General features: G+C 37.6%; 4 protein-coding genes across 6 annotated transcripts; all 4 read right to left on the bottom strand.

Annotated features, from left to right (window-relative positions):
• Nucleotides 1-894: 894 nt before the first annotated feature.
• LOC125206590 (UPF0496 protein 1-like) lies at nt 895-1,578 on the bottom strand. Its single transcript, XM_048105835.1, has one exon. It carries the CDS (start codon nt 1,576-1,578, stop codon nt 895-897), a length of 684 nt encoding a protein of 227 aa, XP_047961792.1.
• A 2,620-nt stretch (nt 1,579-4,198) lies between these two features.
• LOC125203498 (chlorophyllide a oxygenase, chloroplastic-like) lies at nt 4,199-7,709 on the bottom strand. 2 transcript variants are annotated; one of them, XM_048101850.1, is made up of 9 exons: nt 7,515-7,709; nt 6,649-6,885; nt 6,408-6,512; nt 5,979-6,245; nt 5,645-5,792; nt 5,377-5,561; nt 5,175-5,287; nt 4,757-5,054; nt 4,199-4,675 (listed from the first exon to the last, which is right to left on the bottom strand). In XM_048101850.1, the coding sequence occupies exons 1-9, from the start codon at nt 7,590-7,592 to the stop codon at nt 4,496-4,498; spliced, it is 1,611 nt and encodes a 536-aa protein (XP_047957807.1). In that variant the 5' UTR covers nt 7,593-7,709; the 3' UTR covers nt 4,199-4,495. The 2 variants fall into 2 exon arrangements, with proteins under 2 accessions (XP_047957807.1, XP_047957808.1); XM_048101851.1 differs by lacking the exon at nt 7,515-7,709 and adding an exon at nt 6,979-7,254.
• Nucleotides 7,710-10,748: 3,039 nt separating this feature from the next.
• Nucleotides 10,749-14,264, bottom strand: LOC125203097 (filament-like plant protein). The gene is made up of 5 exons (XM_048101380.1): nt 14,003-14,264; nt 13,472-13,613; nt 12,644-12,836; nt 11,274-12,535; nt 10,749-11,183 (listed from the first exon to the last, which is right to left on the bottom strand). The coding sequence occupies exons 2-5, from the start codon at nt 13,580-13,582 to the stop codon at nt 10,914-10,916; spliced, it is 1,836 nt and encodes a 611-aa protein (XP_047957337.1). The 5' UTR covers nt 13,583-13,613; nt 14,003-14,264; the 3' UTR covers nt 10,749-10,913.
• Nucleotides 14,265-16,595: 2,331 nt separating this feature from the next.
• On the bottom strand, nt 16,596-20,786 carry LOC125207556 (delta-aminolevulinic acid dehydratase, chloroplastic-like). 2 transcript variants are annotated; one of them, XM_048106946.1, is made up of 13 exons: nt 20,629-20,786; nt 19,937-20,237; nt 19,536-19,647; nt 19,371-19,444; nt 18,878-18,946; nt 18,673-18,756; nt 18,512-18,581; nt 18,171-18,226; nt 17,834-17,955; nt 17,664-17,735; nt 17,491-17,572; nt 17,335-17,412; nt 16,596-17,066 (listed from the first exon to the last, which is right to left on the bottom strand). In XM_048106946.1, the coding sequence occupies exons 2-13, from the start codon at nt 20,231-20,233 to the stop codon at nt 16,899-16,901; spliced, it is 1,284 nt and encodes a 427-aa protein (XP_047962903.1). In that variant the 5' UTR covers nt 20,234-20,237; nt 20,629-20,786; the 3' UTR covers nt 16,596-16,898. The 2 variants fall into 2 exon arrangements, with proteins under 2 accessions (XP_047962903.1, XP_047962904.1); XM_048106947.1 differs by lacking the exon at nt 20,629-20,786 and adding an exon at nt 20,538-20,556.
• Nucleotides 20,787-27,075: the final 6,289 nt, after the last annotated feature.

Raw genomic sequence — 27,075 nt, 5'->3', positions numbered from 1 at the left:
GTTGGTTAAATAACAAGGATCATACATTTTATGAGATGTTTTAAGAGGTTAATAGCTGTATAAATGGTCAACGTGGTTAAATATATGTATACCCATCCTCAATTAAAACAATGTTAATTGGTCTTTCAAACAGGTGAGAAAATTTCATGTGTTTTCCGATTGAAGCTCTTTGGGGTAATTGGCAAGGTAGAAAATAGTACTACTCCATTCGTCTCAGCTCAAGTGATTGATTTCTTTTTTACCTTTGTTTTGCGAAGATGATAATAAATAGTTAAAGTGAAGAGAATAATATAGAAGAGAGTCGTATATACCTTATTCACGTTACTTTGTTTTTCACTTTAACTATTTATTATCATTTCCCCAAACACATGCCGAAAAACAGTCAATCACTTGAGGTGGGACGGAGAGAGTAGTTCGCTTTCATATATATAAAGTTGACTATTCGAATATGTAATTTGCTAGAGAAAATGAGGTGAGTCGGGCTTGAGTAAAAGCCCGTTTGAAGCCCAAATATTAGGTATGATGAAATTGAATCTAGGTATTGGGTAAAACCCCAAATATACACCACATACAAATTTAAACAGATATAATCCGACTTTGAGCATTATCCAACCGTTTACATCTTACAATCTTACATATGGACTTCAAAAGGAAAACAATGTGCATTCACAAAAGAGGAACAATACAATTATACAAAGTCCATCTCAAACACATACTACAATTCAAATTTAAATATATGAAGCACAATATTTTCAACTCAACTTAAAACAATGTTAATTGGGAGTATTTGAAATACAATAAGTAAAAGACCATTTTTGACACAAATAAACTCTCATCTTTTACTAGGAATTATCATGAATTATCCATCGAAGTCGAAGTTACCTTAGGTAGGACTCACACTCCTCTGATGCTCACAAGCACTTCTTGTTTAGCCGACTCCATCGATTTACTGTAGGCTTCATCATTCTTTAGTAATTCATCAGTCGCTTCCGACAAAGATTTGATTTCGAGATGCAACCTGACAGCCACATGGTGAATGTCGAAGAGATATTTCATGCCGAGTCTGGCCCCTGCACACATACGCTCTGCTATCTCCTTGTGTTTCTTGACGGCAGTCTCACGCTTCTTCAGAACAGATTGGCGCCATTTCCCGAGCGCAGCAAACAGAACGGAGCCCGCAGCTGCCAACGCTCCGATCACTGCCCTCGCCCCCGCACTCACTGGAACGACATTCGCCGCAACGGCCGCGGCCACTGCCACGCAGATCATGGCCGCTGCATTGGATAAGACAGAATGCCATTTCTTCAAGGCACCAATGGCATCGAGCTGCTCGCTGAGGCTCCCGTTCATGGATTTCAGCCGCGTCTCCATCATTAGATGCTCCGTATATAGAGAGCATGATTTATATATGAAATTGTCGACGATAGAAGAATCATGTGGAGATTGTTGGAGTGATGAGCAGAAGCGGGGCGTGTTGAGGCCGTTCACGTAGTGGCTGTGGGCAAAAATCATCATTTTTTCACAATTGGGAATGCCCTTCTGCAGATCACCAAACGCTGAATCAAAGTCATGAGACATCAAGCACAACGATGACTGTGAGAATGAGAAGAATGGCTGCTGGGTTGATACCTAATATAGTAGTAGTATGTTGTCTAAGTTACAAGATCAACATCCTAATTTTTAATACTTGCTTTCATAATCTGCCTAATCCTAAATACTCACTTTATTAAAGTAATCAAAATGATTAATATTGTCTAATTTACAAGATCAGCATCTAATTTTTTTTTATTTGTACTCTTTTACGTAGGTTTGAAATCATGTGCGCTTTCATCATCTTGCTAATTAACAACATTTTTATGTCCCTCGCTGTATTAAAATATTGCTCCATTTAGTTAATTATTTTATTGTATGATTGGTCATACAGGAGTAAACTATTTTAATGTATAATAAACAGATTGTTACATCTGTGGAAGTGGGAGAACTAATCGGAATAAAAATGGTCAACTAAAAATGAGAACAATATCTATATGCTATGGTACTATACTAAATATTTTACAGAATGCTGTAAAATGACGTACTCCGCTAATATTGATTAGTTACGCTGCTTCACAGGAAAGATGACAGAAGCTTCCATGCACCATTATCTTAGTTTACATTTATCATTTTCATTATTTAATGTTTTCATAAGTATTTATATATTAATGCTCGTGTTGGCGTTACTACCTAATATACCTTTGCTTACAAAATTACAGTGTATAGTTATCTAATCATCTTAGTTAAAAAAAAGTTATCTTAATCATCATTTAAAAATCGTTCAAAATATGTTGTGCCTTCACCCATATTCCTTCTTATTTTATTCAATTTTTTACAGCAATAAAAAAAAAACTACTACGTAATGGATATAGTTATTCTAACTTAATTTATGTAGAAAATAAGCATGAGTAATAAAAGATTTTCGATTAATATGAGAATAAAGTAATTGCAATTAAATAATGATCATATTCACATCTCTTGAATTAATTCAAAATTATAGTATTATAAAAATAGTAGTTCCATGCTTCAATAAGTTCTTCGTGGAATAAATAATCCAACTACCAAATCATCATATAAATTTTCTATACCAATTTGCAAGCCTTAGGCAGTGACGAATCATTCCAGCCCCATTAAAATATTCTTGAGGGATGGTTTGACAATTGATAAGTTGAATCATGCTTTGTGCACATAACATCGGAGAGGGGTAATCCTTCGTCACACCTCTTTCTTTTCATTTTTATTGTCAACTAATTAACTTTGTCAAAATCTTTGAAAATCATCCTTAACCCTGCTAAGCTGGTCATGTCGATAAAATCAAATTCTTGGATGTTGACATTGTAGAAAAGAAAGAAAATGTCCCAAAGAAGAAGAAATATTTAAATAAGGTGGACGAGTAAAGTAAAAGAAACTGTCAAACAAATGTCTTATATGAAAATGTTTCAGTTATTATGGAAAATTGATAATGTGGACTAGTTCTAATGGATCACATCAAATATTTATGTATTTTTATATATTGTTATTTTTCTTACAAATTTTTTTGTGTAATAGTGTCAAACCACCCGTTAAAGAATTAACTATGACCAAATTCAAATCATTGGATTGATTTTGGTTCAACGAGCTAGATTCAACCTGGATTGATTGTTCTGGAGACAAGAGAGTTCTGAAAACATACAATCAACGTATAATCTCTCTCAACTCCTTAAATTTTGTCACATTTTTCTATTTCGATTGTTCCACAAAATTTGTTACATTTCACTTTTATCATTTTTGGTAGTGGATCTTATTTTCCAAAAACTCATTTCAACTCACATTTTATTATAAAACTAGTATATTAAAGTAGGGTTCACTCTCCATTAATTTTTTCAATCCACTTTCTATTGCATTTCTTAAAACTCGTAACCGATTAAAGTGTGACAAATTTGAAGGGGCGGAGGGACACTATCATTGTGCCAGTTGCATATCTCAATAGAAATAAGGGGTACAACTATACCCACAAAATTTTATTGATTAATAGGAGTACTAACGTTATACTTGTATGAATATAGTAATTTATTGATAGCCTAGTGGTCAAGATGCACTATTCTTGCGTGAAGGGCTTGGTACTTGGTTCATCTTCTCCATGCGCTTCGCCTTTTAACTTCTTCTTTTTTCCAAACTCAATTTGTTTCACTCCTCTTTAGTTTCCTTAAATACGTCCTTTTTAATAAATATTCTCTCAATGCATTTGTATCAATTCAATACAAACTGTGAAACTGACATGCTCTTTTCAAATTTAATTTGATTTTCATTTATATTTAATTTTCAATAATTACATTATTTTTAATAGATATTTATATGCCTGGTTATGTATCATTAGTAATACTTTGAAATAAAATAAGTATCATTAGTAATAATTTATAAATTAACCTCTATATAACAAACAGAGCATCGATTTTGATGAAGAAAATAAAGAGACTATATTTGAAAAAACTGAAAATTTGTGAAAACAAAGCAAAGAGAAGAAAATGAATTAGCCGAATTTCGAAATTTTAGAATGTTGAAAATATTTTTCGCACCCATGTATCAATAATCTTAGATCTAAGATTCGTGTATTTTGGCGCAATAACCATACCTATACGTATGTTCGAAGTTGGAATACATATGATAGTTTCAAGTGACACAGTGCTTGGATTCAAACCCTCAACTATATTAAACACAATTTCAGCATATGCTACAACTGACATTTCCTATCAAAAAGGAAAATTTAAAGAAAAATCAGTGACACCACTGGGTTTTCTGGTCACTATTTGAACCAAAAAAATTAGGAGGGGACCATGTTTACTTCAAACCTGTACAAGGAAAAAAAATCTATACAAATGCAAAGGCTGTGATTTCTCTTATTATTACTAAGGCTGTGTGTTTTAGCCCATCATCTGATTTTGAACTCTTAATTTGTTGTTGAAATTAAGCAAGCCAAGTAACTCTATTGGTCAAGAAAGTTGTATGGCGACTGCAGCTCTTTCGATCCTCGTTCCACTGAATCCCTCCATTGCCTATACCTTACTCCCAGCTTGTCATAGGAAACTGGCAAGTTCCAAACATTTGCGCCGTTGAGCATGCGCTCCTGTTGGCCAAGTACGAGCCGCAGATCCTCATTCAGCACCTGCACACAGAATTCGAGGATTTCATGGAGCAAAGAGCAAGAGGTGAGGTGTTTTTCTTGTTATAGGGACTATTCTTGTACCTTCTCAGCAAAATATCTCCACAGGTGTTGCATGAACGGGACGTGTTTCAGAATTGGAGCAAAGTCGAGTGACATTCTGTACAGCAACCTCGTCTTCTGTTTAGATGAAGGTAAGCAGACGTGAAGTTGGTGGAGATGAGTAGCGCACTCTCTTGTGCTCTGCCCTTGTAGTTTCCCGGGCTTGGAGATCCCTATCGTTGATAGCACCATGCAAGGTGGATGGAATTCCATATCTATGGGATATGGATCCCAGTAGCCTTGCAGACTAGATGCAGAAGGTGTCAAAAACTTCACCAAGCTGAGAACAGAAACAACTAGAATATTATTCAGTTATATATGTCACACCCTTGAACTGAAAATGAGGTGATTCAACAACTAGTGAGCATACAATGAATGTGTAAATAAGTGAAACACGAACCTTGGAACGCTCCATCCCTTAGCAAATGTCGAAGTGTGAGTAAAAGGAGCATGTGCAAGATCCAAAAGGTTGTCTAGTAGGAGCCCATGTTCCACTGGAAGTTCCATGACAATCTGGTTTATGACAAGTTACATCAGAATCAAGATTGAGAATGTTTTTTTTAATCGACTTAACTTGATTAGTATTTGCAGGTAAAAAATACCTCAGCATGTATTTGAAATCCTGAAGGTGGTAATAAAGAAGGAAGTTTTGGCGTTGGAGGATCATTCCCTGGCCAGATCCAGATCATTCCCTCTTGCTCAAAGCATGGCAGTGCCTTGATCTTCACATTGAGGAACTTTGTAGAGGGCATTTTCTCACATTTTCCATCAGTAGAGTATTCCCATCCTGATTTATGGAAGATGATCAGTCATCTTGTAATTGATACTAATAGAGTATATAAATGTTTACTTATGTCCTCATGAGCTCACCATGATAGGGACACTTTATACGGCCCTCATTAATCGAACCTAAATCGAGTGGACAGGCTCTGTGAGCACAAGTATTCTGAACACACCCTGGTTTGCCATCCTTTCCACGGAAAAGAACCCAAGGTTCCTCGAAGCAATCAATTGGCATCTGAATCATAAACCAACAATCAAGAAGAGAGAGAGAGATAGTAAAAGCGGAATACAAACTTCTACAGTGTAAAGGCTGGTCCGGGCAGAAACTTCAGAGAAAGAGGTATAAATGACGACTAGCAATGAGACAAATAAGATCGCTCGATACTTACAAGGAAGACAGGGTTTGTGGAAATAGACTCACCATGGTATCATCCTTGAGGCCTGCAGAAAAAGCAACGGGATACCAGAAGTTTTTTAGGTGATCATTGTAAGGTTGGACAGGACCAGATACATTGATGCTTCTCTTTGGCGGCCTGCTCTTTGCAGGTGGAAGAGACAGAGTGGAAGAAGGGAGTAACAAGTCGGACCCTGTCGTGCTCATATCTTGCAAGATTTTATCAGTAACCAGTGTCTCCATGTAGGCTAGCTTGTCTAAAGCTGTGGACACCCTTGCTTCTGATATATGTACCTGTAGATTTTCAAGATTATGGCACATATCAGCAGCAGCAGAGGCCTCGATGTTTAATCAGATTTGTCATTGTGAAAAACTGTGATTTCCATTCACACCACTTGCACTCAGATAAAGGATAACCAATACAGTAAATTCATTTTTGCACAAGTATTACTTTACCTGGTTGTGGGCTTGTGCCAGTTCCACCTGCAAATCTGCTAGTTCTTTTCGAAGTGTTCCAATAGATTTGAATTCCCGCGCAAGAGGGTTTATGACTTCCACAACCTATATACAGCTTATGATTTCAGAATTGCAAAGAACAGAAAATGCATAACAATGTTCATACACAGACCACAAACACAATAAGCAACGAAATCCTTAAACCACATAGAGAAATGGTAACGAGGAGTTGGTAGTTAACCTTTTCGTGGAGAAGCATGATTGTGAGAACATCTTGCCTAGCTTTCCAGTCACAGTATTGAATGTCATATCTAGCCACCTCTAGAGCTTGATTCACGTCGAGAAACTTACCTTTATACTGAGGGACCTTCGCCCGCGGATCCTCTACATCAAAGAGTGAAGTCCAAGGGCTTTTCCTCTCAACCAGCCCACCTTCCTCTCCAATAATAGCAAATACTCCAAACCCTCCCCTCAGACACTGACATCCACGAAGCACCCAAAAGTCAGAAAAGATACAATCTCATTTGAAGCTCATCTTCAAAGAGTTACAAGCTAAACAAGAGTGATTTACCTGAAACTATTACTCTATAAGCAAAACTCATCAAAGAAACTCCTCTCATAATCCTTTTCACATACATACATATATGCATCAATCATTACACAAATTTCCACTTACATATATAAAAATACACACATTAAAGTAGAACTCGAAAACTAGAAAACGACCGGAATAAGCTTCTACTCAACATTTAAGTGAAAATCGGCATAACATTACCAAATCATCATTTGAAAAGAAGAACTATTATCAATCCTCCAACATTTACACATCAATTCCGATACCAAATCCCTAAAACCACCAAAATCCATATATCAGAGAGCAGAAAAACAAAATTTGCTAAGAATTACTCATCCGCTGAAAAATGAAATGCTCCATCACCATGCAGTATGCACGTACAAATAGACCTAATCAAATCCAAAAGATCATCAGGAAATCAAGCAATTCAGCTCCGTACAAGTGTCACGCTTCCATTTCCGATTACGGAAACTTCCTTGCAACTCAATCAAAGCAAAAACGAGGCAAAGCTAAATAAATTGAAGTAGTCATACCTTTCTAGCGTGAAACTTGTTTGATCGAGAAAGAGCGATAGGAAGAGAGAGCGCGGCAGCGGCAGCAACGACGGACATGGCAGAAACGGGTCGGGTGGGAAAAATGGAAGAAAACCGGGCCAGTAGAGAGAGAAAGGAAAACTGAAAAGAGAGAGTTAGTGAGAGAGAATAACTGATGGATAAGAGGTCGGTATTTCGCGCGATCTCGTCTGCCCTTCTCCAGCTGCCACGTGGACTATCTCAACATTCTACAACTTATTTTCATCGTTTTCACTCTCCCTTTATTTATAGCAACTTAGAGCTACACATCCCTTTTTAATTAAATAAATCCACCCCTATGATTTTCTAATTATTGTAGTGGTATTTAGATTACTGTAATTTCAAGCTCAATAAAATAGTACTCCCTTCGTCTCATAATAGATGGCATACTTAGAAATTGAAACGAGATTTTATGAGATGTTGTTTTATGTGTTAAATGAAAGAGAAAATAATAGTATATTTATGTTAATATGAGGCAGAACTTTTTCCAAAAAAGGGAATGTGACATCTTTTATGAGATAAACTAAAAAGAAAATTGTGACATTTATTATAGGACGGAGAGAGTATAAAAAGAGGGTGCAATTACTTTTCAATGCGTGCAACGATATTTTACTGTATCCGAATCTACGAGTTTCATTTCGTGAGTATGGCATTGGGAAACATTTTTTTATAACATACCCATCATTATATTTTTATTAAAAGAATTATATACTACTATGTATTTCGATCTTTTGTAGATGTCATTTTGGGAATATTGCCTTAATTACTTCGAAATAATTACTAAATAATCTAGATTACATAAGAATATAGTACAATATAAATATACAATTAAAAAAAGAATGATACTACTTCATTTTGCAACAAGATTTTAATATCAAAATGACATGTGATGAAAATAGAGTTGGATATTAGAGAATAAATTAGAACATTGGATGTTTCAAACATTGGAGGAATCTAAGTGTTGGCATATCATCTCAAAGTGCCATGGCATGTAGAACGTCTCTTTCTTATTCAGAAACGATTTGTAATCTAATGGCAGATTTAGATAAAGGTCTATTTGTAGGCCCATGCTGAAAAAATTCCATTAAATTCAGCCTTTAGAGCTATCTCTGATTTTCCAGTGCGGGAGCTCCACCTCAATTATTCGCAATTGAAGTTCACTTCCATTCTTCATCCACCACCCATATCAATGAAGACTGTCCATCGCTTCTGTCATCTTCAACGTTACCGATGACCTTCTTTGATGTGTCCGATCCACAAATTTCAATTTTTTAGTCCACCGTAATGGCAATAATCAACTAGTATAATGTTGCTCTCAAAAATTAAAAATGCAGTCTTCTCATCAATTAAGTAAGCAATGAACAAATTTAAAAATATAATTATTGAGATTGTGTTTCTCGAGGAAATTTCCACAAATATGCATCAGTGATCAGTCTCATTAGAGCATCTCCAAGGATGAAGTAAATGAAGGGGTAAAGTCATATAACTATCATATTTATCTTTTTTACATGAAACTTTGAGAATGTATTATACATTTTCCTATTTTGAAGAGATATCTTTACCTCTCCAATCATCATATTTGCCTTCTTTTCGTGAAAAATCATTCTCCAAAGGAGAATGTATTTGAGAAGGTATTACACTTTATGTTTTTTAATGCATTTTGTAATACTATTTTACCTTTTTAAAATGATATACCTTTCTTTATACATTTTTTCTTTGGAATGTATTACTTTTTGGAATGGTATAATTCACTTTTTGAGTAGGTAAATAGACGGCGTATCTCTTTTTGAAATGTATTTACCCATGGTGATCTATTTAGTACTTCTATCAATTTAATGCATGATGAAATTATAGATTTCTGAAAATATATTATGATGTTGACATTTAGAAATTTTAGCTAGTAGGCATTCAAAATTGAATTAAAACATTAAATAAAAGTTACTGGCTACAATTCGAATAAAGGAAGAAAGCCAAAACAAGAAAGACAGTGAGAAATGTGGTAGAAAGTAATTTCATTTCCAATATTTAATTAGTACAAAACAAAATATACAATGGGTAAGATTGTCACATGCTATGTTAAAAAATTATTCGATCGATCAACTAAAATTTAAAACTTTAGTTATGCATTTTCTCAAAAAATGGTGTTTCTCCCATTCCCATAAAAAATGTAGAAAAAATCATCAATTTAAGTAAATTAGTTATAATAGTTCCTAGGATAATACTCATAATAAGAAATAAATTCAAAATCGTAAACCTCAGTATAATACTAATTTAGCAACATTTAATTATGTTATATAGGTCGAACTGACTGCCTAACTTTCCATTAAATTTGACAGCCAATTTGCCTATAATCGAAATAGTACTAAACTTTTGTAAAAATTGGTATTTTTTTCTCTTATAGAAAGTAATAGTTGTCATAGAATTCAATTATTGGTCTTTAAATTTTTTCTTTTTCTTTTAATTAATATATTTTCCTCTGCAAGACAAAAATATCATCTCAATTAATAGCCATCAATTTCGGTGACATGAATCCGTAAATTGGAAAATGCCAAAAATGCCAAGTAGGCATACACAGTTGTTTCATTAATAGCCAACTATAAATTTGAAATACAAAAACTTGGGATTAGGGTTTAAATAAAATTTGAAGTAAGATTTAGTAATTCATGATTATAATTCAAAATTAATTTAATTAATTTTAATTAAATACTTATTATAATAAAGAAAATTGACAATGTTGCACTATGCGGACGTTCGCACGAGAACCATCTTGCGTATGGAACATAGACTAAATCAGACAAACAAATTATTTGAACTTATCTTTATTTTATTAGAACACTGGGTGGGTGGAGTCGTCTGACTCCACCACCGACCAATGAGTATCCAGAACTCTACTAAAATATGACAAAACCTTCAAGGTCCGAGTTCACTTTCATTCTTCATCCACCATCCACCTGCTGCTGCACAGCTTTATATTTCCGACGCTAATGACGACCTTCTTCATTATATCTAGCCTCATAGAATCCATTTTTTGGATCCGTAATTGCATAAGAGAATCATGTACCATGAGACTTTGCTCAAAGTGAAAAAAAAAAGTAATACGGCTAAGCTAGATATTCATCTTCAGCAATACCATCAAACATCAATGAAACTAGGAGAAACACTAAGTTTTGATCATGAAAATTTCAAAAAAAAATATAAAATAAAATAATGTAACATAGCAAACTATTGGAACAAACTACAAGAAACCATTGGAACTCAAAGCTTTTGACAATCCATACATTTCCACAAAAGCAATTCCAATCAAACAGTATTTGATCAGCAACCTCAACACCTAAAACCTTAAACAACAGAGAAGTTGCCCTAATCTTGTCGAATTCCAATCTCGGCGCCGCTCTTGCTCCGGGAGAAAAACTTCCCGAAACCATTCCTGCTCTTGGCAGCAGTCACATGGCCGGTCATCTCGTCACTAGAAGGCGCCTTTGGCATTCCCGAGAGTAATGCCCCGTCGGGTATGCTGGTCGTGTCTATCAAGAAATCTTCCAACGTCGCGAGAGACTTGAGCTGCATTCCTAGAGACGCTATCGTTCTCTGACACTCCGCGAGTTTGTCAGCAGCCACGGCCAGATCCTCCTGCAGCGAAAGAGTACAACAAACAATGCATAAATAACATAAAAACGAAGCATTCAACACTCGAAAGGCAGCATCAACAACAGCCCTAACCTGCTTTATCTTAAGTTCACCATTTGAATTCGGTGTGTTCTTCTGCAAAACACACTCAGTCTCCAATTCTTGACACTTGATCGAGAGTTCAGCTGATAACGTTCGTTCATCTTGAATTTCTGCATTCAGCAAATCGACATTTGCAGACATAGTCCTTGCTTCTACTTCCATTGCAATGAGTTGAGACTCTAGCAGCTCCTTCGCCTCGTTCACGGCCTTCAGCTCCTTCTGCAGCACCTCCGACTTCGTTTCAGCTGCTCTGGCCGATCCGTGACTTTCATCTAAAGCAGCCTCGAGTGCAGCCCTCTCAGCTTCCATGTCCTCCAACTTTTTTTCCAATTCAGCCACTCGTTGAGTCATTGACTCAAGCTCGGCTCTAAGCAGATGATTGTCCATGGAAACAGATTCCCCTGAAGCTGATTCAGATGCTGTAAGAGGGGTGTTGCTCTTAGTATCAGGCAACGCGACTAGGCGCTCCATCTCGAGAAAATCATCCATCATGTCAAATTCAACAGAGCAGGCCGTTAGACTGCTTGGCAAGAGTTTCTCGTTTTTGAACTGATCGAGCTCTGCAATCAAGGCTGATGCCCATGAGTCCGAGCAACTTGGTTCGGACCCGTTCCTGTCCACGTTACTCGTCCTACAAGCATCCATCTCTACTGCATTCAGTCTCTCCCCGCTATCCGAGTGACTATCTGTCAAAGATTCAGCGTAAAAATGGGAAGTCGGGTTGGGCTTCAAACTGATCACGGGAGATGATTTTCGAGCAAGAGATTGAAGCCTTCTGCATTCAGCTTCAAGCTTAGCAACCTTTTTAATATTCTCCAACTGCATCTTGCTGGCAGTTTCTGCAGCTTGTATGCTTAGATCCCTCTCGATTATCACGCTTTCTAACTCCTTGCAGCGAGCCTTCATCTCTTGCTTTAAGAACAAGTTCTCCTTCTCCATACTCTCAAGAATTTGAAGAGTCTTTGGGTTTATAGCAGCAGAATTTCCATTTTCGGTTGCTTTGGCTCGTGCCTGAAGTTGAACAATGTGCTTCTCGAGTTCAGCCTTTTCAGACTCCCATGCCCTATTTCCCTCTGCTATGGCATCAGAGATTCTCTTTTCCTGTTCGTCTCGTCCTTGTCTCAGCTGTCTGACGCATTCCTTGAGAGCGCCATCGAGATGGCTGACTCGAACTTCCAAGCTCACATTCTGCTGCAAAGCAACCTCGAGTTGCTGTTTCAATGCTGCCACTTCGTTTTCTGCCTTCTCCCACCCTTGTTATGCAGAATCAGTTATTAAAACAAATGCAGAACTATTTGTAAGAGCAATTAAAGAGATAAAATCGAGCAACAAATGCCACCAAACTAGCATAAAATGCTCACCAGCGACAGCTTCTTCAGCAACTTTAGCATGCTGCTTAACAAGCTCTTCTTTGGCACCGACATTCACAAGGGCGGCCGATAGCTTCTCTGTCAGTCTCTTCACGTTCTCTTTTGCTTCATCATCAGTAAATGAGAGCTTAGACGTGATTTCCGGTGACTGTACGCTACCATTGGGAGACTCCCTCGACACATCCTGCTTCCAATAAATAAATAAAAAATCACCAAAATGTACTAAGAGAACTCAACACATACAGATTCCTTCCCTTCACAACTTGTCAATGCGCTTTTTCTAAACACTTCCATTTCTCTTTCTCAAAACAGATAATCACCACGCTCATCTAATACCAAAGCAATTACACGCAGAAAGTAGACACATTCGAGTTTCAACAGCAAGTCAACAACACAACAATGCAATACCAACACAGTGGCGTTCTAATAAGCGAAAAGAAATCAGTTTTGCTTCACTTCTAATAGAATATTCCAACACTGTCAGTTTATTAATACACACACACACACACAGAGTAAGCATAACAAGTAGACTAAACTAGTTATAACCATGGTGACTACAACATCTGAACACGAAACAGAGAGCTTAGCATGAACCATTCATCTTAGTTTAAGCAATGCTGCCCGGGGAACTTGTAGAAAAGGTAAAGATTCAAGTTTTAATAGCAACACAACGATTCAATAGTCAATCCAAAATTCTGGCTTTCCAAGTTTACTTACTAATTAAATACCCCAAACACTAAACTAGTTGATTAAACACATAAAACAAACACAAACAGATAGAAAAAACACCGTGTCAGCTAAGAACGAACGCATATCCACCTGCTCGTCCGAGTATCTCTCGGAAGGGGAAGAAAATGATCCCGAGCTTTCACTCTCACCAGGGCTCCTCTCTGAAGCTCTTCTCTTCCACAGCCATTTCTTCTTTTCCATCTTTATCTCCAAACAAAATCAACTTCAAATCCTAAAAATCATCAGAAATTACACAAGTTATAGGCAAAATGCAAAATGGTTTTGGCAAAACAATGAAGTAGAATTAACTCAGATTGAATTGCTGCAGTCTTAGCTTCCAATCCAACTCACTCACACCTCAACCCTAAACGAATTCAATACTTCACTCCTTCCCAACATTCACAAAAATGAAATCAAACCAACATTTCCTGTGTAAATCTCCCTTCAATCGAAGTCTTCATTTATGAACAATAAAAATTCAAATCAATAAAGAAATACCCACAAAGAAAGTCGAATTAAACTCAGAAAACTAAAATCAAATTCAAAACAAGATGATTGCTAATTTGCTATTGACCTAATCTAGAGAGAGAGAGGAGCAGACTTTAGTAGCAGAAGCATTACCTGGAGCAAGAATTCAAGAAAAAACACCTCAATTCCTCTATCAAAAAACCCAAATTCCACACATCAAAAATCAGTATCTTTTTTCTGGGATTCCATTCATCTCAGCGAAAAAATTGAATCTTGAAATAATAATCAGTGATTATTTCAGATTGCAAGCCACGCACCCATTTTTCTTGTGAGGTATTAACAGATAAGGAGTCCCTTTTTAAATTCAAAATTACAGTTAATCTTTTCTCAAATCATCGAGGGCCAGAGCATGTGAAGTTAAGACGACTAATTTGCAGCTTGCCCAAATTTGTGTATATAAATAAAATTAATTTCGAATTTGTTGTTTTATTTGTTTGAAATTGAAATTACTGTTTGTCTTATTCCCGCCCAAGATAGAAGGGGAGCGTCAAGCGCACTTTATTTACTTCTTTACAATAGATTCAAAAGTTTGAGAAAAGATAAATTAAAATTCAAAAGTTTGGGAAAAAAGTAAAATAAAAAGGCCATATGCCACATGCAAAATAGGAGTAAAATCTTTCTACATGGTAATAGACTCTTTATTGTATTTGTAATTTAAAAAATGAAACAAACAGTTTTGTTCACATAATCTATTATGCAGTGAACCTCATAGTATTTTATGAATCTTTGAAATGATAGATATACTATTAGGGCTCGGGTGATAGTCTTGAAATCCCCTGAAACAGCACTGTAGCATAATGTTTTCCACCGTTTGGTACGCCTGAAACCATTCTTCCGACCCGGTAAATTGCAGCCGATTTTCACACCCCCATATACTATTTTCACTCAATTCATGTCAACTCTATCAGGGTTGAAGTGAGGTATTAGTTTCAAGGTGTGCTGAAAGCGCTGTATTAGGCCGTTTATACCCTCGGGGATATTTGCTGGACTAACGCCACAACTCCCGTCGGCCACGGTGTAGGCGTGTGCAGCTTCTCCCATTGACGGCGTCCACCTCGTTTTCTCCTCAAATTCGGACCGGCGGCCATATTGGAGTTCAATTCCGCCACAGGTTTGTTCGAATTCTTCGATTCAAGCTTACACGGTGACCGTCGGCCACAGGTTTGCTTAGCAACTATGACAAATAGATCGGTGATAAGAATTGTACGGCAAGGGATGGTTTAGTCATTTAATCTACCTTTTCAAGGTTTGGTGGACTCAACCAAACACCACATAATGGGTTGCATAATTTTTATTGGATGTACCAAACAACCTGTAGAGTTGTCCATGAAAGTGGGAAAAGCCCATATCTACAAAGCCATGAAAATAATTTTACAGCCTACCACCCGAGCTTAGGCGGTTAGGTTTGTAAGATTATATGTCATGATTGAATTTATATTATATTTGGTTCATATAATTGAATTCCACAACTTAATTCTACATGGATAATCATATGATAATGAGTTATGACAACCAAACGGCACCTTTATATTTTTTATTCCCATCTCGGATTATATCAAATTGGTTGCTTCCTTGTTGGGAAGATGTAATGGCCCCTCAATTTCTTAATTTCCATAAGAAACTAGACTTTGGTTCTTCAATGTCGCTACATACTAGGTAGAGAATCGCACCACTCTCTTGTCTTGTTTCTCAACCAAAAAAAGAGAAAATAGCTCTTTTGATTTGATCATGTAACACATTGAGAAGTCTATAGTTGATCGTAACTTATAGAAAGCGTTTAGATGGTTGACTGGGTCTTCATTGTCTTATGTTTGGTATTTATACCAACAATGGTGTAAAACCCTTATTCGATCACTAAATTTTTATTCGACCTCAAGGCCTAATATTGGATCACGTTATTTCATTCCATAACTAAATGGTGGAGTATAACATTTCATTGATGCTGAGTGATAACTCAAAATACAAGCCATCCGTTTGGGAATTATTGTACCACCTTGTTCGAGTAATGTTTAGGTCAAATTTGACATAGTTAGTAATCTAGACTATAGTGTTGTTGATTTTTCCCCATGGAACGATAATAGGTTTGTTAATTTTTTGGGTTTGTTTGCTGCTGATTGAGAAAAGTAGGCCTAATTTTGATGATTTTTATGTAACTAGCCATTCCAAAATCCATTTGAATTTAAGAATATTGATGATGTGTTTGACATATAGAAAGGGTCCATAAAAACCTTACAAGTACTTTATAAATTTATCCAATGTTAAGAAAAATATAAATAAAAAAATAGCATTTTCTAAATTTTACTTCACAATCTTACTTGTGTCTCATCTGTCAATAGTAAAAGAAAGTAAATTTTGTTAAAGGGAAAATTAGAAAAATGAGGAAAAAGTATGAAAAAAATCAAGAGAAAAAAGGTTCATACTTTGTCTTCAATCTCCTAATCTTCTCACAGCAAAATCTTTTGAATATTACTCCTCAAAATTCATTGTAACTATCGGAAGTGGAAAAAAATAAGAGAAGAAGAGGAGGCTTTTAGTTAATGTATTTTAATTTATGTTAAAATGTTTATGGTATTTTAATGTATTTTAATTTGTATGAAATCATTGATTATAAAGTGGATAGAGTTAATTGTGATTTAGATAAAAATATATGTATAAAAGATATACTCCATGAAAAAAAATATCTCTATACAACAAAGGTTGCACATTTCTACTTCTTCATGAAAAAAATATAACACAACAACACAATCTCATTTTAAAGTACTTTTACATTCTTTTCGAAATATTTTGCCCTTTCACCAAAAAAAACTAAATAGCATAATTGAGATTCAAATCCTATTGACATTATTAAACTCAAATTGAGGATTGATACACCTTAATTCGCCCTAGTAGGTAGTAGAAGTTAGGATATGAAATCATGTGAGCAAATAAATACCTAAAATACACTCAATTTTCACAACATTCCACACATGGGAGAGTTGGGTTACATCTCTCACCTCTTCTCCCCACACATGCATCTAGCAGCTTGCAAAGCAAAATATGTCAGGATGATGTCGGCGCCGGCTCGTCGAAGACACATCAGCGACTCCATCATCACTCTCTCCTCGTCGATCATTTTCAGGGCCCCGCCAGCCTTGATCATCGAGTATTCGCCTGACACCTAGTAAGTTGCAGCAAGAACGACACGTGAGTGATATGATAGATTGTGTTCGACTTTGAATGATACTCCATCCGTTTCATAAAAATAGGAACTTTGGAAACCGCACAGATTTTAAAATGCAAAATGAGAGATTAAGAGTTGGATTGTGGGGTCCATTTCCTAAAACGAAAAGTTTCTATGTTTAAGAAACAGACCAAAAAGGAAATCTTTTATATTTTTAGGAAACGCAGAGAGAATGATGGATTGAGTTCGATTTTGAACGAGCTACCTGATATGCAGCAATGGGCAAAGAAGAGTTATCCCGTAGAAGGCGTATGATGTCGAGGTAAGGTAGACCTGGTTTAACCTATCAACAAGGGAAATCGCACCAGTCAGCAAGGATTCGAATCAAAGCCATCGTCAAAGCTAGGATGGTCATACTAACCAGAAGGATATCAGCCCCTTCGGCCTTGTCCTCATGGGTTTCGATAAGGGCCTCTCTATAATTTGCGGGATTCATTTGATACCTGTTTTTTACAAGTTCGTGTTAGTACAAAGAGTGCCATAGAAAAGAATGGATTAGGAAACTCGAGATTAGGATGGTAGTAAGTAACGCACGTTTTCTTGTCACCAAAACGTGGATTTGAGTCCAATGCTTCTCGGAAGGGGCCATAGAACGAGCTAGCGTATCTGAAATATAAAAATCCAGTTTTAAAGATGTCCACGTGCTGTGAGAGGTATTTTACATCTAAATTGCTACCAGAGAAGTGTTTGAATTAAATGATTACTTGGCTGTGTAGGACATGATGGAGACGTGCTCAAAGCCTTCAGCATCAAGAGCATCTCGAATAGCTCCTACACGACCATCCATCATATCACTGGGGCTCACGACATCCGCTCCTGCTCTGGCCTAGAACAGACGTTTACAAGTTAATAAATCACGATTCATGAACTAGCCTGGCCAACAGGCCAAGTATTCGGTAAATTTAATTTATATGAAATGCAGTTTAAGTTCGGACTTATGAGGCAGGATCGCCACAATTCAAGTCATTTTAGAGTGTAAGTTTGCGAGAGCAGAAACGATAGGCTCGTTTTGTCTATATGCTATGTTGGATCCGTAATTACCTGAGATACTGCCTGTTTACAAAGCTGATGTACAGTTTCGTCATTCAAGATGACTCCTGCACGTTTCAGAAATCACAAGTTATCTTCGAGTACTAATCTTAAAGTCCGTACGTTCTTATTATTGCCAAATTTAAAGGTTAAAAACACCGTAGAGACGCCACAAAATTCTCATAAATAACAGGACAATCATATCTAAGATAAACTGCCACGAGGCGAAACATAACATGAGCATTTGTTAAATTAACTGAGTCCAAAAATTAGAGCATGATAAAGTGACATTGAGCAAATTTTATAGAATCTAGATAATAGCTTCTCAGCACACAAATCGAATCAGATCTTACCATCTTCCCTTACGATGCCATCATGTCCATCAGAGGAATATGGATCTAGGGCAACATCGGTGTATATAATCTACGAGGATACAGATTGAAGACAATCAAATCCGTGAATACGAGATAGATCAAGATTCAAAAAGAAGAAATATACGAGAAGAATAACATACGAGATCCGGATACTTGTCTTTCAAAAGTCTTATGGTTCTTGGCACCAGCCCATTGTCATTATATGCTTCATCTCCCGTTGAAGTCTAGAACATAATCCAATTAAAATTAATGCCTCCACTGACTCAACGGAACAAGATAAGGACTTTCGTCCATGCTTGGGTAGTAATAGTAAAAATGGCAACACAATTTTGAATAAGAAAGAACCTTTAAAGCATCGGGAACTTTTGGAAAGAGCACAATGCTGTTAACACCAACATCTCGAGCCTTAGCAACCTGCGCAAGATGCGTAAACAAACTAGAAAATAACTTTTGAGGACAGCATGTACTACATGGACAAGTATTGAGTTCCAAACAATCACTGGTTAAGACAATTAATGCAGTATCGTTGCAGACACTATACCCACATGTCATTAAAAAAATCGCAAAATAAGATAATTGCTTCAAATAATTGTAACCGTATAATACTTAGTTTTCTCTCATCTATTTAGAGCAAAGAATCAACTAAACTTATAGCGCTAATATAATAACAGACCTACGGGCTGCAGTGGATATTAAGAGGTAAGATATGATCAAGCTTGTGAAACAGCACTAACAAGGACCTTTTCCGAATAATTGTTAAATGTAATATATAGTCAAGTAAACTTTAATCAAGAATGCAAGGATTCTTATCAGCGAAAAAAGGACCAGAAAGAACAACCTCTTCCACAAGTCCGTGTCTCCACCCAAGCCTATAACATCCAGGCATTGCTCCAATTGGAGTGTCTTCTTCCCCTGCACATTATTATTAATGAGATCGTTGCCAAGCACAACATCAAAAGTGTATAAGAAAAGTTCCAGCGCATCAAGCCAACTTTCAATTCACCTTCATGGATGAAGAGTGGATAAACCAGGTTTGCAGGGCTTATACTAGTTTCTTGGAAGGCTGCCCTCAGTACCGGTGATCTACGATTCCGCCTTGGTCTCCTACTAAGAGGCTGTTGCAAACAATACAAAGATCACACATAGCATTATCAGTACATGAGTGTAGTTGTAAAAGCACAACCAGAGTCATCAAAATTTGTTGCATCGATCTCCCACCAAACAACGCATGCCTTACAAAACCGAGACAAGATTATTCTAAAGTTAAGCATAATAGCTAAGTGCAGTCCAATTCCTAAATTCATGACCAAGAAATGCACACGCGCGCGCACACGCCTAGAGAAGTCATCAGTATCAATCACAGAACACACGCTCATTCAGGACTCATATAACAAACAAGCTTACAAGGGGGGCGGCGAGAGGGGTGCCAGCCGGTGCAGCAGGTTTTGGGGGGATGGGGGGCGCTTCTGGGACAATCCCTGCAACCACCGCGGCCTCACACTCCTCATCACTCTTTCCCAACTTCTTAACCGGCCCGCCCCCCTGAGCCTCTCCTGCGTTCACTGTAAGCGCCCTTGGCACGAATTTGACCGAGTGAGGCCTTGCACTAGTGATATTCTGGTGCGCTTTCAGCCCCACATACTCAAATTTCACGGCTTTCGCAGCCCCAAAGTTCACCGAGTTGAGCGTCATTGCAGCCATACCTCTGCAGGGAAGCACAATTTCACTCTCAAACTTGTGACATATTTTCACGCCAATGCAATATATACCTTTTCATCTTTTTTTCTATAACTACACCATTGCTGCACATAATTGAGCTCATAGAATTCGAGAGAAGCAGAAAAGATAGAAAAAGGAAAAACATCAAACACATCATACTCAAAGAATTTAGACGAAAAAATAAAAATGGAATCTTGGACTTGATTGGCAGTAAATTATAATAGCTCAGCAAATTAAAAACTAATTGAGATCAAGGTTTAACAAGGAAAGGATTTAAGGAAATCACAAACACTACGCATTTGGGAATTGGGATTATCTTAGCTCCGAATTCTGAAACACAATAAATTCCATAGCATAAACAGAAATAAAAATATGACCTTGTGAGATTCTCTCTCTCTCTCTCTCTCTGGGTGAGGCCTTATCTGGAAAAGGAAGTGAATCGGAGAGGTTTTAGATTACAAACATACAGATTTTGACCTCTTTGTCGCGATATCTATAGTTGAAGATGGCGATATGCGATGCGATTATAGATAGGATTGATGATATAAAGCAACTTTATATATAATTGGATAAAAATGTAGGAAAGTAAACGCAGGCATAGAGGTAGTTGATATTCTTGACAATGAAACTGTAATTCGCCAATTTGGAATTCTGTAGCAAATTGCAATTAATATTCATTCAAGTGCAAAAGTGGCAACAATTTAAATTTTGATTTTATGCATTCGTCACCTTTTAGTTTTAAAAATATCAAAATTTTGTAAATTTTAATATAAATAAGTTTTGACCCAGCTTGTTAATTTCTTTAGAAGTCGATTTCTTATGTTATACATATGTTAATGTTATGATTTTAGTACTATAAATATTGTATTTGATATTTTTATGTCCTAAATATCATGAATTAGTCCATTTTTTCTTTTGAAAATGACAATACTGTTAAATTTAGTGGTACTAGTTAAAACGATTTTACCCCAATTAATAATAGTTAAATAGTTAAACGATGGGCTAAACTTTTTTTTTCCTAAACATACGACTATTTCACGAAAGTGTTTTACGTGTTTAATTATGTTTTAGACCAAAATATTGATATACTAGTACATTTAGGATTAGAAATGTACTTTAGTCGAGTTTGTAAGTGTTTTATTAGGAGTGTTAAGTTATTAGAGATACATAAAAAATTTATTTGAACTCCCATTTACACGCATATAGTTTATTGACACGTGATATTTCTTAAAGATGGTAATCGAGAGAGGCGAGGTTAGGGTAACTCATATTGAGAAAGCGTTTGGGAGTAGAAGATCGGTTTTTGTATATTTCTGTGTTGTATTACAATAGACTTCATCACCTTATTATATAGGTGTGAGAATTTTCTATCTATGGTAAATACAATCAATCTATTCTAGGAAAATATGTAATGGTATCAATCCTAGTCAATCAAATATTCTTCACCATTAATTCTGTAATCTTCTCTCATTTTATTATGTCTTGACACTCCCCCTCAAGTTGAGCAATGGTATCTCCGATGCTTAACTTGCCCAATATTTCGTTGAAGACCTTTGGATGGACAGCTTTGGTGAGTATGTCCGCAAGCTGTTCCTCTGAGCGAACAAAGGGAAATTCAATGATGCCTCCTTCCAATTTTTCTTTGATAAAGTGGCGATCAACTTCCACATGCTTCGTTCTGTCATGTTGTACTGGATTTTCTGAGATACTAATGGCCGCCTTATTATCGCAGAATAACTGACTTTTCCGTGTAAGCGGAAAACCAATTTCGGTCAATAATCTCCTCAACCACAGAATCTCCATTAGTGCACTCTTCATTCCTCGGAACTCAGCTTCAGCACTTGACAGAGCTACAACTTTTTGTTTTTTGCTTCTCCAAGTGACTAGATTCCCCCCGATGAAGGTGAAATAACCTCCTGTAGATTTTCTGTCCACCGGATTGCTTGCCCAATCAGCATCGGTGTATCCATCAATCTCCAAGTCTTCTCTCTTTGCTAGGAATACTCCATAACCTACAGTACCTTTTAAGTACCGTACTATCCTCAATGCGGCCTCCATATGATTGGCTTGTGGTTGGTGCATGAACTGACTTACTATACCCACAGCGTATGTGATGTCCGGTCTAGTATGTGAGAGATAGATCAGCTTTCCGACCAGTCGTTGATACCTTTCCTTGTCTGCCAGCTCTGCTCCTTCCTCTATTTTCAAGCCATGGTTGGGAACCATTGGAGTGTCAGCGGGCTTGCACTCGAGGAGACCTGTTTCTGTCAATAGGTCTAGGACGTACTTCTTTTGCCTTAGGAATATTCCGTGTCTGGATCGTAACACTTCAATCCCCAAGAAGTATTTGAGTGCTCCTAGGTCTTTCATCTCGAATTCTCTGAACAGATTTTCCTTCAACCTCTGGATTTCTTCTACATCGTCTCCAGTAATAATCATGTCATCAACATAAATAATCAGACATGTTACCTTGTTATCTCTCCTTTTTGTGAAGAGCGTGTGGTCTGAGTGACTTTGCTGGAATCCATGTTTGAACATTGCTTGGCAGAATCTCCCGAACCAGATCCGTGGAGACTGTTTCAACCCATACAAGGTTTTTCGTAGTCGGCAGACTTCTCCTCGTCCAAATTCTTCAGAAAATCCTGGTGGGACTTCCATGTAAACTTCCTTGTTCTTTTCTAGTTCTCCATGGAGGAAGGCATTCGTCACATCGAACTGGTGTAGTGACCAGTCTTTGCACACTGCTACAGATAATAGTGCTCGCACAGTATCCATCTTTGCGACTGGGGAGAATGTCTCCTCATAATCTACTCCATACACTTGGGTGTACCCTTTTGCTACAAGTCTCGCCTTATATCTCTCGATTGAACCATCTGCTCTTCTTTTTATGGTGAATATCCACCGACATCCAACTGGCTTCTTTCCCTCAGGCAATGTGCATTTCTCCTATATGTCATTCTTTACTAGGGCATCTATCTCCCTCTTCATGGCTTCTCTCCAATGCTTATGTTTGTTTGCCTCTTCAAATGACTGTGGAATGTTTTCTTCCTCATATAAGGCAGCTTCGAAGGCCCGAGCCATTTCTGATAGGTGACTTTGAGCAATATTGGATACTGCGTATTTTGCCTTTCTCCCCTTCCAGTCTGGTGAGTACCTTCGAGGAGGGATTCCTCTTGTAATTCTCCGAGGTAGTTCATATGGATCTCCTGTATCTCCATTTCTTCCACTAGCTCCACATTCCCCAGTACTGCCCCTATCAATATTAGTGTGTTCCGAAGGTATATTATTCAAATCTGAACTGTTTACCTCAGGAATCGAAGGCGGGGTTGACGGCTGGACAATGTCACTTTGTTCGTCGTTCTGTATTATAGGACTTGACGGCCCGGCGGTGCTGCTCACTTCCTCAGGTGGACCAACGTCTGTGACAGGGCTTGGCTGTGACTCTCCCCCTGTCTGGTGTTCCCCTGGATGTGGCTCTCCCCCTAAGTGGTGGTTTTCAATATCTGGTAGCCAATCTAGGAGGTCATTGTTTGGAATATTGTCCGAAGGTTGTGTCTCCCCCTGACTACTGGATTGGCTGTAGAAGTATTCCCCCTCTACAAAGTCACAGTTCATGGTGGTGTGCATCCGACGGGTGTGTGGGTCATAACATCGGTAGCCTTTTTGGTTTTTTCCATATCCAAGGAAAACACATTTGAGGGCGCAGGGATCAAATTTTGAACGTTCGTGCTTAGGGATATGGACAAAGACGGAGCAACCAAAAACTCTGGGTTCAAGGGACAAGGAGGATGGGATTTCAAAGTGTTGTGAAAAAATGTCTAAGGGTGTTTTGAAGTGAAGAATCCCGGTAGGTAGACGATTTATGAGGTAGACGGCGGTAGCGATAGCTTCGGGCCAAAAGGAATTTGGAATTTTGGATTCAATTAAGAGGGCTCGGGTAATTTCCAGGATGTAACGGTTTTTTCTTTCAGCCACTCCATTCTGTTCCGGGGTGTACGCACACGAGGTTTGGTGGACCAATCCCTTTAGTTTAAAAAATTCCTGCATTTTATTGTTGACAAATTCCCCCCATTGTCTGATCTAAGGATCTGGATAGTGTGGTTGTACTGGGTTTGAATAAGATTATAGAACTCTACGAACTTATCAAACACCTCATGTTTATTTTTCAAAAAATAGATCCAGGTCATACGGGAGTAATCATCAATAAACAACACAAAATACCGAAAGCCGTGCCCCCCAGTGACGGGAGCAGGACCCCAAACATCAGAATGTACTAAAGCAAAAGGAGATTGTACTCTCGTATTGTTCAACTTAAAGGAATGTCTATGGTTTTTAGCTAGTACACAAGTATCACAATGAAAGGATTTCAAAGAAGTAGCTAATTCAGGAAATATAAGTCGAAAATATCCTAAAGACGGGTGTCCTAACCGACGATGCCAAAGCCAAGCCTGTCTTTCTGTCGGTCCGGGAGTCAGTATCATTGCAGTACTCTGTTGGGCTATCTCGTCCACATAGTACAGTCCGCCTCGCTCAGTGCCACGCCCAACTATCGTCCCCGTCTTGATATCCTGCAACATGCAAAATTGAGGTTGCATTAGTAATTTACAGTTCAGTTCTTTTGTCACATGACTAATAGACAACAATTTATGTGATAACGACGGGACATAGAGGCAATTAGAGAGGCATAGAGTGGGCGAAATATTAATTGTGCCAGCCCCCATAACTCGTGCTAGGTCCCCACTAGCGGTCTGGACAAAGGTTTTATTTGCCGTGGAGATAGATATAAAATCTGAGGCCTCAAAGGAGATTGTATCCGTCGCCCCACAGTCAAAGATCCAGTGAGGATCCTTCGGGCCCGACACGGATGTAGAGGAACAGGCTAAGGCATCAAATGAGTTCCGACATGGTATGGAGGGCTGATATTCAACTGGGACTGATTTTTGGGGTGTAATTTGCAAGGTTTTTGCAATTTGGGGTTTAATCTGAGATGTAGAGTTTTTGTGGGGGTCAATATGAGAGGATTTTTTAGGGTGGGGTATCAAGTGGTATTTCGGGTTTCTGGGGGCCGGGATTGCAATTTCCGAAAGTTGGGGTTGTCTATATGCTTGTCGGTGCAGGTCTGAAATCTGGAATTGGTCGGCGCCGCTTCCATACGTCGTGGCTAGACTATCCCACAAGTCGTATGCCGTTTCGTATTGGGAAACCTCATTGACTAGGCTGGCGTCAATATTGTTTATAATCCAGTTGAAACAACAATCATCCCGCTGCTGCCATCGATTGTAGTTTGGGTCTGTCGGTGGGAGAGGATCTGTAACTCCAGTTATGTGAGATGTCAGACCTTTCCCCCGGATCCCCCTCCTCATCAGTTTCGCCCATAGGGGGTAGTTATCCCCGTTGAGCTTTTCTGCTAGGCGCACCTCGCCTAGTGATTCAATAGATGAAGGCGGTTGGTTTGGGTTTTTCTGAGACATACTTAGTCTCATGAACTCAGCGAATTGTTCGGCTGAAAGGGTTATTGGCTGGTTGTTTTTCGGAGGTGTTTCAGGTTCGGAATCTGACATTTTGTTTGGCTGTGTTTTGCAGGTTCGAAAAAAAGGCTGGGAAAGGTACTCGAGACTATGATGATAATTTTCTGAGTCTCAAGCCCGAATTAACCTGCTCTGATACCATCTTAAAGATGGTAATCGAGAGAGGCGAGGTTAGGGTAACTCATATTGAGAAAGCGTTTGGGAGTAGAAGATCGGTTTTTGTATATTTCTGTGTTGTATTACAATAGACTTCATCACCTTATTATATATGTGTGAGAATTTTCTATCTATGGTAAATACAATCAATCTATTCTAGGAAAATATGTAATGGTATCAATCCTAGTCAATCAAATATTCTTCACCATTAATTCTGTAATCTTCTCTCCTTTTATTATGTCTTGACAATATTTACTATAGTACTTTGTTGGTATCAATAGTATCATACGAAGAGGGGACGTCACGAGAAACTAATTTTAATAAGTATTTTCGCCGTCCCATAATAAGAGTCATACTTTGTCATTTTGATCCGTCCTATAATAAAAGTCACATTTCATTTTATTTTCACTACAAATGATAAGTAGGTCATAATTCTACTAACTCACTTCACTCCTATTTTATTATAAAATCAATATAAAAGAATGGTCTTATATTCCACTAACTTTCTAACTCACTATTCTTTACAATTTTTTAAAACTTGTGCGTATAATAAAGAGTGTTTCCAATTATGAGTGCAACACGTAAAATTGTTTTTCAACTATTCGATGAGTAGTACAATAAATGCATCTCTCTGCTCAATGATTACAACATCGGCATCTGAATCTCATGAAGAACAAAAATTTCATGTACTATGATCTAAGATTGCTCGACTGTGATTAATTTCTTAATGCAACAACTTCAAGTGTCTTAGGACATCCACAATGGGACGCCCAAAGCGACGTCCTATGCACCGCCACGTCAGCATTTTATCTTCCTCCTATTCCATTTGCAGTGGGGCGGACTATAGCCCGCCCTAAGCGACGCTCTAAGCATTTTACTTCTATTTTGTATTTATATTTTTATGTTTGCAAATGTAAAAATAAAAATAAACAAATAAAAACAACACAGTTAAAGGGAAATTCTAAATTTACTTAATTAAAAAAAAGTTACGCCCTCACCCCAAGGTATTAGACCAACTTTCCCTTTTAGGATCTCCCAACATATTAGACTAATTTCCTTTTTTAACAAAAAACATCTATCTTATTTTATTCTCTACCTACTTTTTTCTCTCTTCTCTCCCCTACTTTTTCCCTCTCTCAT

The sequence above is a fragment of the Salvia hispanica genome, chromosome 2, assembly GCF_023119035.1.
Source record: "Salvia hispanica cultivar TCC Black 2014 chromosome 2, UniMelb_Shisp_WGS_1.0, whole genome shotgun sequence".
NCBI lineage: Eukaryota > Viridiplantae > Streptophyta > Magnoliopsida > Lamiales > Lamiaceae > Salvia > Salvia hispanica.
The sequence above is the reverse complement of the archived record's forward strand: the minus strand, read 5'-3'. Positions and strand labels throughout refer to the sequence as shown.